The sequence below is a fragment of the Equus przewalskii genome, chromosome 4 (assembly GCF_037783145.1).
Source record: "Equus przewalskii isolate Varuska chromosome 4, EquPr2, whole genome shotgun sequence".
Lineage (NCBI taxonomy): Eukaryota > Metazoa > Chordata > Mammalia > Perissodactyla > Equidae > Equus > Equus przewalskii.
In genome coordinates, this window is record NC_091834.1 from 55,377,315 (window position 1) to 55,396,163 (window position 18,849).

At 38.4% G+C, this 18,849-nt stretch overlaps 1 protein-coding gene across 4 annotated transcripts in view; it reads left to right on the forward strand.

Moving 5' to 3' along the window:
- The first annotated feature begins 632 nt into the window (after positions 1-632).
- Positions 633-18,849, forward strand: part of FAM221A (family with sequence similarity 221 member A) — a 33,278-nt gene continuing 15,061 nt past the window's right edge. Inside the window, exons 1-4 of one of the 4 annotated variants that reach the window (XM_070615959.1) lie at positions 633-916; positions 3,623-3,796; positions 13,322-13,512; positions 15,265-15,471. In XM_070615959.1, the coding sequence (XP_070472060.1) occupies positions 759-916; positions 3,623-3,796; positions 13,322-13,512; positions 15,265-15,471 (730 nt within the window). In that variant the 5' untranslated portion in view covers positions 633-758. The remainder of the gene's footprint in view (positions 917-3,622; positions 3,797-13,321; positions 13,513-15,264; positions 15,472-18,849) is intronic. The other 3 variants (XM_070615960.1, XM_070615958.1, XR_011539121.1) reach the window with 3 other exon arrangements.

The window sequence follows — 18,849 nt, forward strand, 5'->3', positions numbered from 1 at the left end:
TCTACATAATATTTTGTTTTTTGGACCAGAAATATTCGGGAAAGTATTTTTGGAATAAAGTATTGTAGTTCAATGAATTATTTTTCTTGTTTGCCGGTTCTCCCTCTCAGATAATTTACAGAGGGCGCTCAAGCTGATCCCCAGGGAGCCTGAGAGTTTAGACTCCTGAGTAACGATGGATTTCCGACCCCTTTTCCAGGTTGCTAAACCAAATTATGGACAAATCACCAATCGCAAGGTAATTCAACTTAAAAAAAAAGATTTTGTGGCTATTTCCAAAGGTTTTAAAAAATCTTAACCAAATGGTTTCTATTTATTTCCCCTTAAACCCGCTTTTCACTTCCTTTGAAGAACATGTTGCTTTCGTGACAGCCAAACTGGAGGCAGGACTATTGATTACACGTCACAGGTTTTTAAACGCCAATTTTGAAAACACGGCTGGTGATTATGGGGAGGGGGTCCTGAAACTATCCAGAACTTTCTCAAAACCAGCGAAAATCTCTGCACAAAGAAATAAGCCACGTCCGTGCGTGCATTCATGCGAGGTATTGCACGCCCTTGTCACTTGTTCCTTTACAAAGAGTCCTGCCAGACCCGTGAAAGGGAGAAGCGTCAGCGGCAAGCTTTGGGGAGGGCGGTAAACAGCACCCACTGTCGGCCGGGGCTGGCTTGGAGACAGCGCGCTCCTCGCGCCCGGCGCGGGCGGCCAGGTGGAAGCGCGCGCCCTGCGCCGACGCCGCGGTCTTCGGGCCGGGCCAATGGGGAGGCGGCCGGGCGGGGGCGTGGCCGCTCGGCGGTCTGCTCGCGCACTGGCGGGCGCAGGGCGGGTGCGGCTCCCTTCCCCGGCGGCCATGGAGCGGCTGACGTTCCCCGCCGGCGGCGCGGCGGCGCTGGACGAGTACCTGGAGTACCGGAGGTGAGGCGGCGGCTCCGCGGGGCGGCGAGGCCTCGGGCGGCCGGGCCCCTCGCCCCAGGGAGCGCAGGTGGCACGCTCGGAATCCGTCCCCGGGCTGTTGGGGGAGGCTTACGTCGATGTCAAGTTTTGTCTTTCTGTAATTGAGTATTTGAATGACGGGCAGTTCTATTCCAGTCAGTCTCTTCCAAGGCGGTTTAAGAGGTCTCCCGCAGCGACCGCTTCCCACAAGGATTAGTAACTCTAGATTTATGCAGAGGTCCAGTTGTTTTTTTCTAAATGGCCATTGAAGAATTACACATGGAATACTCGGGGCCTATGAACTTAGCAGACGTCCAGTTGGCATGGTAGTTTAGTAATGGGATGAGTGGTGAAATTCCAAGCGTGCTCCCAACCCCAAAGGGCTGGTTTTAGGAGAAAGACACCGACTGGTGTAGTTTCCGTGGTTCTGGAGAAACTCCTCTCCAGAAGCTGGAGAAGCAGCTGCCTCTTTGGCTTGAGAACACGACTCACTGCCCCGGGCCTTGACAGAGGCCAGTGCACCTGCGGCGACCTGTTCTTTTGGCCGGCATCCGAAGAAAGGTTTTGATAGTTGGGGAAGTGGGTGAGTGGGAATTACTGGAGAGGGACAAGCAGGAGGATGCGGGTGTGTGTGTGTGTGGAATGTTTGTGTATAACCGGGAAGTGAGACAATCACAGCTCTGCCTGGGAAACCTCATTGAGCAAGGGGGGCTGCTCCACTTAAAAGTGGTCACCCCAAATCACCCAAGAGTTCACATGCTGACTGCACCCCCTCTGACTGTCTCGGTGGTATAGTTTGGGTAATGCCTAGAAATGCCTGGTAGTTCTGAGCCAGAAAAGTGAGGGTGAGGAGCTTGGTGCGTCAGGCCTCATGCCCGGTTCAGGTGGGTCCAGGTAGCTCCAGGAGTCCTATGTCAGGACGGCTTCCACCCAGCCCTCACCCAAGGCAGAGCTGGCCCCTGAGTCTCCAGGGCTTTTCCCTGGGAACAAGTTGCTGGGCCCTGGTTTTGACTGATAACTTAAGATATTTAGATATGTGGAGTGTGGGCCTCCAGCTGTAGTCTCTTGCGTGGCCCAGAAAATGTTAGGGCCTGGTGGGAAATTATTTTTGCAAACATAGCTAACCTGAAACAATTTGCTATAAAAGGTAGAGCCGTGCTACTCAAAGTGTGGTAATCATGGACCATTGGTGTAGACATCACCTGGGAGCTTATTAGAAATGCAGACTCTCAGGCCCACTCCAGACCTATTAATCTGAATCTGCATTTGAACTGGATCCCTCGGGGGTTCCGTAAATGCAACAAAGTTTGAACTGGATTGGTTCAGAACTTAAATACAAATGATCTTTTTCTTTAAAGATCTGCGCTGATCTTAAAGTCTTTCCAGTACCTGTTGGTGTACTTCTTGGTAGCTATTATAAAAGTGAAATGGCCTAGAACTTATCTCAGAATAAAATTCCCTTTGTTTTTTCTCTCTTGTGTATCTAAATTATTTAAGGAAGAAGGGTGTGATGATTTCATAGCTTCTGAATTGGTTTTATTTATCTACTTCAGCTAAAGGCTTGAAAGTATGGAAGAAGGTATGGATTGCACAAAAAATTCTGGATCATTCTTCAAACAACACTTTTCATGACTTTTAAAGGGGGGTATTTTCAAGAAGTTTCTTCAGTTTTGAACAGATTCTTTTAATTGTGCTTCCTTCTTCTCTGGGGAAGCCAACTCTTAATTTCTTAAGAAATTAAGAAATAGCGGTGGATTAATTTTTCCCATAAGATTTTGAGGTCTTGCTTCTGGAATTAAAAAATCATGCGCCTGATTACCCAACACACATGTGGGTTTGAGCTTGTGCAGGTCCAGGGGTGTTTGTGGGTCCCACATGAGTTTAAGTTCCTAGCCAGCGTTTGGATTCAGGTGTGCACATTAGTCATGTCTTCTGTGTTGATGTTTTTTGTACTGTTTTTTTGCGGGGAGGGGTACTATTTATAAAGGAGGAAAATGTTAAAATTTTTAGCAGTTTAGGCTCCAGCTTTTAATGAGAAGACTAGGCATGTTCTCCTTCAGAAACGAAGGAGAAGTTGAGATGAATATGTGGTAATTCTCCAGTGGTGAACCTTAATCAAAGTCAGATGTTACAAATTCATTGACTGTCTTATTTATAATCCTCTTTGATATGGGGAGCAAAAGCTTTATTACCATTGTGTGTAATTTTGCTATTAATATGAGCTTAGGGGCCAGCCCCGTGGCCGAGTGGTTAAGTTCGCCCGTGCACTCTACTTAGGCGACCCATGGTTCACTGGTTCATGATCCTGGGTGTGGACCTACGCACTGCTCATCAATCATGCTGTGGTGGCATCCCACATAGAAGAACTAGAATGACCTACAACTAGCATATACAACTATGTATGGGGCTTTGGGGAGAAGAAAAAAAAAAGAGGAAGATTAGTAACAGATGTTCACTCGGGGCCAATCTTCCTCACCACAAAAAAGAAGGAAGAAAGGAGGGAGGGAGGGAGGAAGGAAGGAAGGAAGGAAGGAAATATGAGACTAAAGTAAAAAAAAAAAAAAGTCAAAGCTGAAGCAGCCTTTCTTTTGACTATACAAGTATAGTTTACTTTTAGGGTTTAGTATTTTTAACCTGCAAAATAAATACTCAGGGCTTGAGAAGTTTTGTTTTGTTTTTTTTTTTTAGGATTGTTGGTGAGGACGATGGAGGGAAACTTTTTACTCCAGAAGAATATGAAGAATACAAAAGAAAAGTTTTACCTATGCGCTCAGAGAACAGATTATTTGTGAGCTGGCGATCACCAACTGGAATGGATTGTAAACTTGTGGGTCCTGAGACACTGTGTTTTTGTACACATAGGTAAGATATTTTATTTCTAAGTTTTCTGGTGATTAGAAAATATAAAACTGTAGCAGAGCATATCTTCCTTCTATAAATAACATTATGTGTGATAATTGAGAAACATTAAAAAACAGGCCATTATATAATATGCTGGAAATTATCTAAAGTGGTTTTCTTTGCTATAATATAAAAATTTCTTTTCTATTCTATTAGAATTCCCTATGGAGTCCATCACTTTAAGCGTCTCTTCTCTCTCCATTGCTAAGAAAGATGTGGTGCCCCTGTGGCTTTGCCAGGGCTCTTTCAATTAGGCTGGGAGCAGTCTGCTTCTCCCACCACCGGACAAGGTAGTGGAGGATGGGTCGTCAGACTGAACAACTGCTGTAAGAGTTGCTTAATTTGACCCACCCTGAACAGGTTACCAGTCTACAAATAGAAGGATTTCTCCTCAAATGTACTAATCTTCCTTTACACTTTAAGAAATGTGTTGTGTTGATATCTTTTTTTAACCAAACAAAAATATAAGCACACAGCTTTTTATTACAAGTGGTCCTTTTCCAGGGAAAGCACATGGAAGGAAGGAATACATGAGGCTTCAAGTCATTGATGTGTGTTGGCTGTACCTGAGGTTTGCGTTTGGCTATTTGTCATGTTCTACTTTAAATTTTCCTGCTGTCAGAGGTCCTGGTTGTAAAGCTCCAAAGGACAAAGCTGCTTCACGGAAAAATCACTGAACCCATAATATGTTTTTAGGTAACAACTGTAACTTTCTGTTCCCCAGGAACAGCAGAAGGAGGACTGCCCTGTTCTGTTAGTTTCTGGGGCTCTCTGATGAGAGACTCTTTGTCTACTTGCTGTTTACAGACTTGCAGTTTGCCAAAGGTTGTTAGGCAGTTGCTAGGATGAGTAATGTTGTGTATAGCTTGTCTTGAAACTTATGTAGCAACCCCAAGTAAAAACATTGGAGGAATGGAGGATGAGGGTTACATTGATATCTTTTGGAATTACAGAGGAGTTTGGTGAATTTGTGTTAGTTTTACGATTTATTCTTGTACAAATTTAGTGCCAGTCTCTTATCAATGTATGATTATACAGCATGGAATTAGCCTTCAAAATGGACCCAACCCAACTTCGATGGAAAAGTTTTCTTTAGTACTAGTCACCCAGTGAGATCTCTGTCTAAATTTTTTTTTTCCCTAAAACTGAAACATGGTTATTAAAGTAAAAGAGGAATATATAGAATAGTTGAAAGAAGACTCACCGCCAGAAGCCACCCGCTGTCCCTACGTTTTACTATATTCGTGTAATTTTTTCCTTACGTAGTTCATTTAGTTGTTAAATGTGTGCGTATAAATATTAAACCAGTTTTTCTTGACAGAGTCACAGAAATATGTTTCCACATTGTTATGCAGTAATTGTAAACAAGACTGTTAATCCTTCTCGGTATTCCGGCTGGTCCAGTGGTGTTCATGGTGTCCTCCAGAGCTGTGAGGGCGTCTCAGGGTGTACCAGGTGGACAGGCAGGTTAGAGGAAGGACAGACTCCAATTCTGGCCCTTTCCCTTGCTTTAACCAATTCTGCCTTTACCTATTTTATATATTATGATTCTGTAAAAGATTTTATTTGAAGAAAGGGTTTCACTGCTAAAAAATTTGAAAATTATTGTCTAGTAACTCGCTTATCCATTCCCTTATTATTAGTATGTTGAGTATGTGTATGTACATATATTTTTTGCCAGTTTTAGGTATTGTTGCTACTACTAACTTTATGCACAAAGCTCTTTCTATACATGGAATTATTTTCTTAGGGTATATTTTCTAAAAAAGAGCTGTCTAGGTTAAAGGATGGATCTTTTTAAGTTTCTTAAAACATTATTTTGTGGGATTGGTTCTTCTGTAACTCTCTTGACGGCATTGTGAATTGCATATAGTTTAAAAATTATGTATAGTTTGGCTCTTCTTGCTAAGTGAAAAATGATATCTCATTGTTATTTTAACTTCTGTTACTGAAATTAATATTGAGAATAATACATTTAGTATTATTTTACTGAGTACCATCTTATGAGAAGAACGCAAGTGGTCTATTTAAGAAAATTACTTACAGTGTTTTAATGTAGAGCTTTGTCTTTTGAAAATGTTGATAATTTATCTTGAAGTTAAAAATTAAATTATATTAAAATATATTTTTATAAATTCAGTTTATTTTGATTACATTTAATTTTTTAATCATTTATGCAATAAGCCTTTTTTAAATTGAGATAACATTGATTTATAACACTGTGTAAATTTCAGATGTACCTCATTATATTTTGCCTTCTGTATAGACTACATTGTGTTCCCCACCAAAAGTCTAGTTGCCATCTGTCACTGTACGCATATGCCCCTTTACCTGTTTTGCCATCCCTAACCCCCATTTCCCCCTGGTAACCACCAATTCGTTCTCTGTATCTGTATTTTTGTTTATCTTCCACATATGAGTGAAATCATGTGGTATTTGGCTTTCTCTATTTGGCTTTTTTTCACTTAGCATAATACCCTTAAGGTCCATCCGTGTTGTCACAAATGGCAAAATTTCAACCTTTTTATGGCTGAGTAGTATTCCATTGTGTGTACATACTATATCTTCTTTATCCATTCATTTGTTGATGTGCATTAGGTTATTTCCAAGTCTTGGCTATTGTGAATAATGCTGCAATGAACATAGGGGTTCATATGTCTTCTTGAATTAGTATTTTTGTGTTCTTTGGATAAATACTCAGAAGAGGAATAGCTGGATAATATGGTAGTTTTATTTTTAATTTTTAAAAAGCTTCATACTGTTTTCCATAGTGGTTACACCAATTTACATTCCCACCAGCAGTGTACGAGGGTTCTCTTTTCTCCACAACCTCTCCAACACTTGTTATTTGTTGTCTTTTTAATAATAGCCATTCTGACGAGTGTGAGGTAATATCTCACTGTGGTTTTGATTTGCATTTCCCTAATAATTAGTGAAGTTGAACATCTTTTCATGTGCCTGTTGGCCATCTATATATTTTCTTTGGAAAAATATCTGTTCAGATATTATCTGCCCATTCTTTAATTGGGTTGTTTGTTTGTTTGATATTGAGTTGTATGAATTCGTTATATATTTTGGATATTAACCCTTTTATGGATGTATAATTTACAAATATCTTCTCCCAATTGTAGGTTATCTTTTCATTTTGTTAATGGTTTCCTTTGCTGAGCAGATCCTTTTTAGTTTGATGTAATCCCATTTGTTTATTTTTTCTTTTATTTCCCTTGCCTGAGGAGACATAATCAAAAAGATTCTGCTCAGTCTGATGTCAAGGAGTATGTTGCTGGTCTTTTTTTCTCAGAGTTTTATGGTTTCCGATCTTACATTCAAGTCTTTAGTTCATTTTGAGTTAATTTTTGTGTATGGTGTAAGATAATGGTCTACTTTCATTCTTTTGCATGTGGCTGTCTAGTTTTCCCAACACCGTTTATTGAAAAGACTTTCCTTTCTCCATTGTATGTTTTTGGCTCCCTTGTTGAAAATTAGCTGTCCATAGATGGGTGGGTTTACTTCTAGGCTCTCAATTCTGTTCTCTTGATCTGTGTGTATGTTTTTCTGCCAGTACCAAGTTGTTTTGATTACTATAGCTTTCTAGTATATTTTAAAATCAGGGAGTGTGATACGTCCAGCTTTATAATTTTTTCTCAGGATTCCTTTGGCTATTTGGGATCTTTTGTTCCATATAAATTTTAGGATTCTTTGTTCTATTTTTGTGAAAAATGTTGTTGGGATTTTGATAAGGATTGCATGTTGTCTGTGGATTGCTTTAGGTGATATAAACATGTTAACTATGTTAATTCTTCCAGTCCATGAGCACAAAATATCTTTCCATTTCTTTGCATCTTCTTCGATTTCTTTCAACAATGTTGTATAGTTGTCAGTGTATAGGTATTTACCTCCTTGGTTAAGTTTATTCCTAGGTATTTTATTCTTTTCATTGTGATTGTAAATGGGATTGTAGTCTCAATCTTTCTGCTAGTTCATTGTTAGTGTATAGAAACACAACTGATATTTGTATGTTGATTTTGTTACCCTACAAATTTACTGTATTCATTTATTATTTCTGATAGTTTTTTTGGTGGATTCTTTAGAGTTTTCTCTAAGAATCATGTCATCCATAAATAGTGACAGTTTTGTTTCTTCCTTTCCAATTTGTATACCTTTTATTTCTTTTTCGTGGCTAATTGCACTGGTTAGGACTTCTCATACTATGTTGAATACTATGAGAGTGGGTATCCTTGTCTTGTTCCTGTTCTTAGGGAGATAGCTTTCAGTTTTTCACTGTTGAGTATGATGTTAGCTGTGGGTTTGTCATATATGGCCTTTATTATGTTGAGATATTTTCCTTCTACACCCATTTTATTGAGATTTTTTATCATAAATGGATGCTATATCTTGTTGAATGCTTTCTCTGCATCTATTGAGATGGTCATGTGATTTTCATTTTGTTAATGTGGTGTATCACGTTGATTGATTTGTGGATTTTGAACCATCTTGCATCCTCAGAATAAATCCCACTTGATTGTGGTGTAGGATCCTTTTAATGTATTGCCATATTCGATTTGCTAATATTTTGTTGAGGATTTTTGGATCTACGTTCATGAGTGATATTGTCCTGTAATTTTCGTTTTTTGTGTCATCCTTGTATGGTTTTGGTATCGAGGTAATATTGGTCTTATAAAATGAGTTAAGAAGCATCCCCTCCTCTTCGTTTTTTTGGAAGAGTTTGAGAAGGATGGGTGTTAAATCTTCTTTGAATGTTTGGTAGAATTTACTGGGGAAGCTGTCTGGTCCTGGACTTTTGTTTTTTGGGAGGCTTTTTTATTACTGTTTGACTGTCTTTACTAATGATTGGTCTGTTCAGATTCTATATTTCTTCTTGATTCAGTTTGGAAAGTTGTATAATTCTAGGAATTATCTGTTTCTTCTAGGTTATCCAGTTTGTTGGCGTATAGCTTTTCATAGTATTCTCTTATAATTTTTGTATTTCTGTGGTGTCCATTGTAATTTCTACTCTTTGATTTCTGATTTTATTTATTTGAGCCTTCTCTCCTTTTTTTCTTATTGAGTCTAGCTAAATGTTTGTCACTTTTGTTTGTCTTTTCAGAGAACCATTGTTAGTTTCATTGATCCTTTCTATTGTCCTTTTAGTGTCTATATCATTTATTTCTGCTCTGATTTTTATTATTTCCTTCCTTCTACTGATTTTGGGCTTTGTTCTTCTTTTTCCATTTCCTTTAGATGTAATGTTAGTTTGTTTATTTCATATTTGTCTTGTTTGTTGAGATAGGCCTGTATTTCTATAAACTTCTGTCTTACTACTGCTTTTCCTGAATTCCATAGATTTAGATATGTTGTGTTTTCATCTTCATTTGTTTCCAGGTATTTTTTGATTTCTCCTTTGATTTCCTCATTGATCCTATAGTTGTTCAGTAGCATGTTGTTTAGTCTCCACATATTTGTGACTTTCCCAGCTTTTTTCTTGTAGTGGATTTCTAGTTTCATACCACTGTGGTTGGAAAAGATGCTTGATATGATTTCCATCTTCTTAAATTTGTCGAGTCTTGTTTTGTTTCCCAACATGTGGTCTATCTTTAAGAATGTTCCACGTGCACTTGGGAAGAATGTGTATTCTGCTGCTTTTGGATGGGATGTTATATATATATATATATATAAAGTTCTCCTGGTCTAATGTTTCATTTAAGGCTGATGTTTCCTTGTTGACTTTCTGGATGGATGATCTATCCATTGATGTAAGTGGGGTATTAAAGTCCCCTACTCTTATTGTGTTGCTGTCAATTTCTCCCTTTAGGTCTGTTAATAATTGCTTTATATATTTTGGTGCTCCTATGTTAGGTGTGTATATATTAATAAGTGTTATGTCTTCTTAGTGGAGAGTCCCCTTTTTCATTATATAATGTTTATCTCTATCTTTTGTTATCTTCTTTGGCCTGAAGTCTGTTTTGTCTGATAGAAGTATGGCTACACCCACTTTATTTTGGTTGGCATTTGCTTTGAGTATCATCTTCCATCCCTTCCACTCTGAGCCTATGTTTGTCTTTAGAGCTGAGATGGGTCTCCTGGAGGCAGCATATTGTTGGGTCTTGTTTTTAAATCCTTCAGCCACTCTGTATCTTGATTAGTGAATTCTATCCATTTACATTTAGGGTGATTATTGATATATGAGGGCTTAATACTGCCCTTTTATCTTTTGATTTCTAGTTGTTCTACATTTCCATTGTTTCTTTTTCCTTGTGTTTCTGTCTGCCATTTCAGTTTGGTGGTTTTCTGTAATGTGTTTCTCGGTTTCCCCTTTGTTGTGTTTTGTGACTCTGTTCTGAATTTTTTGTTTTGTGGTTACCATGAGGTTTGTATAAAAGGTCTCGTAGATAAGATAGTTCTTTTTCTGCTGATAGCTTTGTATCTTTATTTGCCTTTGCAGATTCTGTCCTTTTCTTCTTCCCATCTATGTTTTTGTTGTCAGGAATTATCCTTTTTTTTTTTTTTGAGGAAGATTAGTCTTGAGCTAACTGCTGCCAATCCTCCTCTTTTTGTTGAGGAAGACTGGCCCTGAGCTAACATCCGTGCCCATCCTCCTCTACTTTATATGTGGGACGCCTGCCACAGCATGGCTTGACAAGCGGTGGCATGTCCACACCTGGGATCCGAACCGGTGAACCTCGGGTTGCTGAAGCAGAACATGCGAACTTAACTGCTGTGCCACCAGGCTGGCCCCAAAATTATCCCTTTTTGAATTGTGAGTTTGTTACCAAATTGAAGTGGTTATAGTTATTTTTAATGCTTCCTTTCCCTTTAACCTTTATGTTATAATTAAGCATTTACTACCTTATTTTGATACAGATTTGCAACTTTCTCATTCCATCTATTTATCATGTTGCTGAAAGCTTTGTATATTGTTGCCTTTTTGTTTCAGGTAGGAGAGCTTCTTTCAACACATCTTATATACAGGCAGGTCTAGTGGTGGTGAACTCCCTTAGTTTTGTTTGTGTGGGAAAGCCATTATTTCTCCCTCACTCCTTTATATCTGAAAGACAACTCTGCTGGATAGAGTATTCTTGGCTGAAAATTTTTATCTTTCAATATTTTGAATATATCTTTCCATTCTCTCCTGACCTGTAGGGTTTCTAATGAGAAATCTGCTTAAAGCCTAATGAGGATTCCCATGTAGGTTGTTTTCTTTTTCTCCCTGGCTGCTTTTAATATTTTTTCTTTGTCATTGATTTTTGACAGTTTTATTATCATGTATCTTGGAGAAGTTCTTTTTGTGTTGCAATAATTGGGTGTTCTATTAGCTTAATGGATTTTGTTTTTTTCTTTTTTGTGAGGAAGATTCGCCCTGAGCTAACATCCGTTGCCAATCCTCCTCGTTTTTTTTTTTTTTTTGCTTGAGGAAGATTAGCCCTGAGCTAATATCTATGCCAGTCTTCCTCTACTTTGTATGTGGGATGCCTCCACAGCATGGCTGATGAATAGAGTAGGTCCACACTGAGGATCCAAACCCACGAACCCCAGGCCACTGAAGTGGGGCATGTGTAACTTTAACCACTAGGCCATGGGGTCAGCCCCTATGGATTTTTATATCCAGTTCCTTCTGCAGGTTTGGGAAGTTCTCAGCTATTATTTCTTTAAATAAGCTCTCTACTCCCTTCTCTCTCTCTTCTCCTTCTGGGATACCCGTTACCCTTAAGTTGCTCTTTCTAATGGAGTTGGATAATTCTCATAGAGTTTCAACATTTTTTTTTTTTGATTCTTCGTTCTCTCTCCTTTTCTACCTGCATCATTTCTAGGTTCCTATCTTCAAGCTCACTAATTCTGTCTTCTGTGACATCTGCTCTATTTCCAATGCTTTCTAATTCATTCGTTGTCACATTTATTGAGTTCTTCAGCTCTAGAATTTCCGTTTGGTTCTTTTTTAGAGTTTCAATCTCTTTGGTCTTTCTGTTCATTGATTTTATTCTTGAGCTCATTGAACTGCCTTACTAAGTTTTCTTGTAGCTTGCTGAGTTTCTTCATGACAGCTATTTTAAATTCTTTATCAGTTAGATCACAATATTCTATGACTTTATGTTTAGTTTCTAGAGAATTGTTTTCTTTTTGTAATGCTCTGGTACCGTGGCTTTTTGTGGTGCTTGCTGAGTTATACCTCTGCTGGTGCATTTGTAGCAAACATGTTTTTTATTTAGGTATAGCTTTGTTTTGATTCAAATTTTTCAACTGCTTAGAGATTAGAAGGCTTTCTTTTGTTTTTCAGTAGGTGGTGCTGCAGCACTAGTTTTTAGTATCTATTACATCAGCTGCCTCTGGCTATATTTGAGGATTTGCACATTCCACCCTCCACTGCCTCTATTGGGGCAGTTGCTGGTACTCTCTTCATTACTGCTTGCGCTTCTGGGGGTCACTGATGCCTTGCTGTTGCTTGTGTTGCTGTGGTCACTGATTTTGCTGCTGGGGCTACAGGAATGGCTGGCACCTCAGCCGTGTCTGGGATCATCTGGATTGGAAGCTCAGCTGCCATGGTAGGAGAAGTGTGGGGAGGGAACCTGGTACACAGGGCACTGTCTCAGCTGTTTCCTGTTACCTTGTGGTGACACATGCCACTGTTGTTGGGATGTAGGAGTGCCATGCACACCTTTGCTGCTGCTACCAGGGTCTGAGCTGAGCCTGGAATCACTGGGCTCCACCTCCACTGCTGCTCCATTCCCTGTGGCTGCAGGAGTTGCATGTGTGCCTCTGCTGCTGCCTACCAACTTCTCTGGGGCTGGGGATGGCTGGCTCAGCTGCTGTGGCCAGGGATCCAGCATCTTGGGTTCTGCCTCTGCTGTTCCCCTGTTTAGCCTCCTCTCTGTGCTCCAACCCACTCACCTTTGTGTGTACCAATGTATGATGTCTCCGGCATCCTGATCTGTTGGGCAGTGGAGCCTTTGTTGGGTTATGGATGTTTTACTCACTGTAGATGGAAGGAGGGACAAAGGGATTTTCTCATGCTGCCATGATGATGACATCCTATTAATTATATGTTTATTAAACTTATTTCACTTTTAAATAGCAAACCTGTGAAAATAAATGCAAGTCATGCACTTTGATAAAAAGAATTTTTATAACAAACTTTTTTCATACTCTTAGGTTGTCTTGCATATTAAAGAATCTATAGTGGTAAGTATTTTAAGGGAATTATATGATAATTCTTTGTATATTGCTGTGAAAATTCTTCTTAAATAACTGAAAATAAAAATGTAAAGACTGGAGATTTTCCCTGACCAAAGCAACATGGCTGACAGAAATACTGCATATAGGGGAGTTTATTTTCGCCTTACTAACAAGAACAGCGAAACAAAAATAAAAATAAGAAAGAAGCGTTTTGTATATAACAGAAGAGAAATTGTAATCCCTGGCAATACTTGCAATATGTTTTTCCCTTTTATTTTTTTATTATTAATATTATTTATTCCCTTTTATTGTTTTTAGGTATAAGCAACATAAAACTGACTTCAGAACGATTCCACAGCAGCGCCCCCTTAGCCTGCCTTGCCGAGTGACTGGCTGCCAGTGTGGAGCTTACCTCTATGTCCCTTTGAATGGTGCACAGCCCGTTCGCTGCAGGTGCAAGCACTTTGCTGATCAGCACAGTGCTGCGCCTGGCTTTATATGCAATGCCTGTGAGTTGCATTGTTATAAACACACAAACAAAATATTTTTATTTCTTTATTGAATATTTAATGTGTCTTTGTGCCAGTTTTATTCAGCTGTAGAGTATTAAGCAACCAAGAAAAATTTGATGGGTAGCTACTCTAAAGTTTTATTGTTGTGGGAAAACTCAGAGTTATTTGTATGCTTTGTACTCATAAACCCTAATCTCATACAATTCAAATAAGTAATAGTAAAAGATTTTTTTTTAAGATTGACACCTGAACAAACATCTGTTGCCAATCTTCTTTTTTTTTTCATTTCTTCTTCTCCCAAAGCCCCGCAGTACATAGTTGTATGTTCTAGTTGTGGGTCCTTCTGGCTGTGCTGTAGTCAAAGATTTTAAAGAATCACTACACGTGATCTGATTCAAATTTTTGAATGGGGGAATTTTATCAACTAAATCCTATTTACAAGTTTTTAAAAAAGATTTTATAAGTCAGAAAAAAGTTTATAATTTGCTGGTAGATTATTGTTATTGCCTAAAACATAGGCTGATGGGAAAATCAAAATGTAACAAGATAATTTTAACACTTTCTGTGGAATAGCACCATTACCTCAATATCTATACCCAAATTCCAGCCCCTATCTCACATGCCCTTTTGCTTAATCCTCCTTTTAAAAACCCTTTGAAATAGGTAGGATATTAGTCCAGTATTTTTCTTCAGGGGATAGTTATTCCAGTTGTAGTACTTTGAATTGAAATTTTATGATGAAATATGTTATAAAACATTTTTAATGACGATGGCAGGATTAGATCTGTTTCATTGGCTAAGTATTGAAGTAGTTGGATAAAACTCATTTGTTATGTGCCTTGGTTCTCATACACATTTGTCAGAAGTGTGAGTGTGTAAAGATTTTATTAATGGTGTATTCTGGCCTCCATTTCAATATGGCTTTTTAAAATATAATAATTTTATTAAGATATAATTCACACACACGCAACTTATCCATTTCTAGGAGGCAATTTAATGGCTTTTAATATATTCACAGAGTTGTGCAACCATCACCCCAATAAATTTTAGAACATTTTAGTCACCACAAAAAAGAAACTCCATATCCATTAGCAGTCATTCCTTATTCCTCCCTCCCTCCATCCCTAGCCAACCAATAGTCTACTTTCTGTTTCTCTGGATTTCTTATTCTAGACATTTCATATTAATGGAATCATAGAATATGTGGTCTTTTGTGGCTGGCTTCTTTCACTTAGCATAATCTTTTTATGATTCATCCATGTTGTAGTGTGTATCAGTATTCTTTCCTTTTTTTGTTAAATAATATTCCATTGCATCCTTTCTATGTCTGTGGGTAGGCCTTCCAATATGGCTTTTTTTGGGAATTGGTCCACAAGGAGGTTTCCACATTCTCTCTTCACCTGGTCCTGGCCCCTGCGCTGTCCCTGCCACACCTGCTTTTAACTCAGTATTTGAGGAGGGGGCCTGCATTTCCTGGCTTTCCAGTGTTTAACCCAATTTCTTTTAATCCCAGTTGGTTTTTCCAGTATGTTTTTTTTCTACTACATACCCCTTTACCACTTTAGCATCTTTAAGAAGTGTGATCAGTGGCTGAGAGGGAGTCCAGGGGCTGGAGGTGGAGTTACAGGGCCAGAGGACTGTGTATGAGGGATCCAGATTCAGGTGATTTTGGCTAAGCTAAGCATTTTTAGGGCAACAGCTCAGTACCTATATTTAGAAACATTTACTTTCCTTTACATCTTAATTCAGGTTCCAAGTGTTCAGGATTCCATAGTTGCTTCACTTGTGCTTGTGGTCAGCCTGCATATGCCCATGACACAGTAGTGGAAACTAAGCAAGAAAGACTGGCTCAGGGAAAACCAGTGGGACAGGATGTTCCTTATGCAGCAATGGGAGGATTAACTGGCTTCAGCTCACTTGCAGAAGGCTACATGCGATTAGATGACAGTGGAATTGGTAAGTGATGATATATGAAATGTGAGTTTGTCATATTGTTTTATGTGTGCTAACAATATGAAGCCTTATATTTGTTTAGCACTTTATGTTCTTCATGTTTTATTTCAGAAAGCATTCTCTCCTTTGATTTTTATTTTTTAAAAAGGTTTTATTGCCACTATGCAATCTATAGTTATTATAGAAAACTTAGAAAACACAAGAGAAAATATCACTTCTACCCCAGTACTCATACCCAAATTCTAACCCATAACCCCATTGTCTGTCATAGCTGAATAATACTTCTTTAACTTGATATGATACAGTTTACCTAAACTACTACCCTATTGTATGCAGTTTTTGCCATTGTAACCATCTCATTTTGGAAACATGGGCTTATGTCCATGTGTGCATATGGTACACATATGTATACATGTTATCACATCTATAGTAATGTATACACACATGCATGTGTGTCTGTACATGTATGTGCACATATACATCTGCTTGTATATGTAAAAGTTTTAAGTAATGTAGGGAAAAGTTTGCTTGGTTATATCTCGAACTGTTGAAGGAAGCTGGATCCCTCTGAATTGAGTGGGATTGGGGAGAAGAATATGGTTCCTGTTTATTTTAAATATTTGTGTGTGTATGGATTTTTTTTACAAGTATTTGTTTTATTTTTTCATTACAAAAATTACGTAAATATAAATGAATATTTTGTTATAAAAGATTTTAACAAGAGAAATGAAGTATAAGGCCCCCTTGAATACTTCTCTTTACCCCAGATTCTTTCCCAGAGGGTAATTTGCTGTCATCAGTTGATATGTATTTTTCTTTTTTTTTTATTAAGGTTATGAAAGTTAACATCCTTGTGAAATTACAGTTGTACATCATTATTAGTCATGTTGTAGGTACACCACTTCACCCCTAGTGCCCTCCCCCAACCCCCCTTTCCCCTGGCAACCACTGATCAGTTCTCTTTGTCCATATGTTAACTACCACCTATGAGTGGAGTCATACAGAGTTCGTCTTTCTCTGTCTGGCTTATTTCACTCAACATAATACCCTCAAGGTCTATCCATGTTGTTGTGAATGGGACGACTTTGTCCTTTTTTATGGCTGAGTAGTATTCCATTGTATATATATACCACATCTTCTTTATTCAATCATCAGTTGCTGGGCACTTAGGTTGGTTCCATGACTTGGCTATTGTGAATAGTGCTGCAATGAACATAGGGGTGCATGGAACTTTTGGAATTGCTGATTTCAGGTTCTTAGGATAGATACCCAGTAGTGGGATGGCTGGGTCATAAGGTTTTTCTATTCTTAACTTTTTGAGGAATCTCCATACTGTTTTCCATAGTGGCTGCACCAGTTTGCCTTCCCACCAACAATGTCTCAGTGTTCCCTTTTCTCCACAACCTCTCCAACATTTGCCACTCTTGATTTTGGATATTTTTGCCATTCTAACAGGTGTAAGGTGATATCTTAGTGTAGTTTTGATTTGCATTTCCCTGATGATTAGTGATGATGAGCATCTTTTCATGTGTCTATTGGCCATCCGTGTATCTTCTTTGGAGAAATGTCTGTTCATGTCCCCTGCCCATTTTGTAATTGGGTGGTTTGATTTTTTATTGTTGAGTTGTGTGAGTTCTTTGTATATTATGGAGATTAACCCTTTGTTGGATAAATAACTTGTGAATATTTTTTCCCAACTAGTGGGCTGTTTTTTTGTTTCAATCCTGTTTTCCCTTGCCTTGAAGTAGCTCTTTAGTCTGATGAAGTCCCATTTGTTTATTCTTTCTATTGTTTCCCTCATGTGAGGGGTTATGGTGTCCGAAAAGATTCTTTTGAAGCTGATGTCAAAGAGTGTACTGCCGATATTCTCTTCTAGAAGACTTATTGTTTCAGGCCTAATCTTTAGGTCTTTGATCCATTTTGAGTTTATTTTAGTAAATGGTGAAAAAGAATGGTTGATTTTCATTCTTTTACATGTGGCTTTCCAGTTTTCCCAGCACCATTTGTTGAAGAGACTTCCTTTCCTCCATTGTAGGCCCTCAGCTCCTTTGTCAAAGATTAGCTGTCCATAGATGTGTGGTTTTATTTCTGGGCTTTCAATTCTGTTTCATTGATCTGTGCATCTGTTTTTGTACCAGTACCATGCTGTTTTGATTACTGTAGCTTTGTAGTATGTTTTGAAGTCAGGGATTGTGATGCCTCCAGCTTTGTTCTTCTTTTTCAGGATTGCTTTAGCAATTTGGGGTCTTTTGTTGCCCCATATGAATTTTAGGATTCTTTGTTCAATTTCTGTAAAGAATGACATTGGAATTCTGATTGGGATAGTGTTGAATCTGTAGATTGCTTTAGGTAGTATGGACATTTTAACTATGTTTATTCTTCCAATCCATGTACATGGAATGTCTTTCCATCTCTTTATGTCGTCGTCGATTTCTTTCAAGAAGGTCTTGTAGTTTTCATTGTATAGATCTTTCACTTCCTTGGTTAAATTTATCCCAAGGTATTTTATTCTTTTTCTTGCGATCGTGAATGGGATTGAGTTCTTGAGATCTTTTTCTGTTAGTTCATTGGTAGCATATAGAAATGCTACTGATTTATGCAAATTGATTTTATACCCTGCAACTTTGCTGTAGTTGTTGATTGTTTCTAATAGTTTTTCTATGGATTCTTTGGGGTTTTCTATATATAAGATCATGTTGTCTGCAAACAGCGAGAGTTTTACTTCTTCGTTGCCTATTTGGATTCCTTTTATTTCTATTTCCTGCCGAATTGCTCTGGCCAAAACCTCCAGTACTATGTTGAATAAGAGTGGTGAAAGTGGGCACCCTTGTCTTGTTCCTGTTCTGAGAGGGATGGGTTTCAGTTTTTGTCCATTGAGTATGATGTTGGCTGTGGGTTTGTCATATATGGCCTTTATTATGTTGAGGTACTTTACTTCTATACCTATTTTATTGACAGTTTTTATCATAAATTGATGTTGGATCTTGTCAAATGCTTTCTCTGCATCTTTTGAGATGATCATGTGGTTTTTGTTTCTCATTTTGTTAATGTAGCGAATCACGTTGATTGACTTGCAGATGTCGAACCATCCCTGTGTCCCTGGTATAAATCCCACTTGATCATGGTGTGTAATCTTTTTGATATATTGCTGTATTCGGTTTGCCAAAATTTTGTTGAGGATTTTTGCATCTATGTTCATCAGTGATATTGGCCTGTAGTTTTCCTTCTTTGTGTTGGCCTTGTCAGGTTTGGGGATCAGGGTAATGTTGGCTTCATAGGATGTATTAGGGAGTGCTCCATCTTCCTCTATTTTCTGGAATAGTTTGAGAAGGATAGGTATTAAATCTTCTTTGAATGTTTGGTAGAATTCTCCAGAGAAGC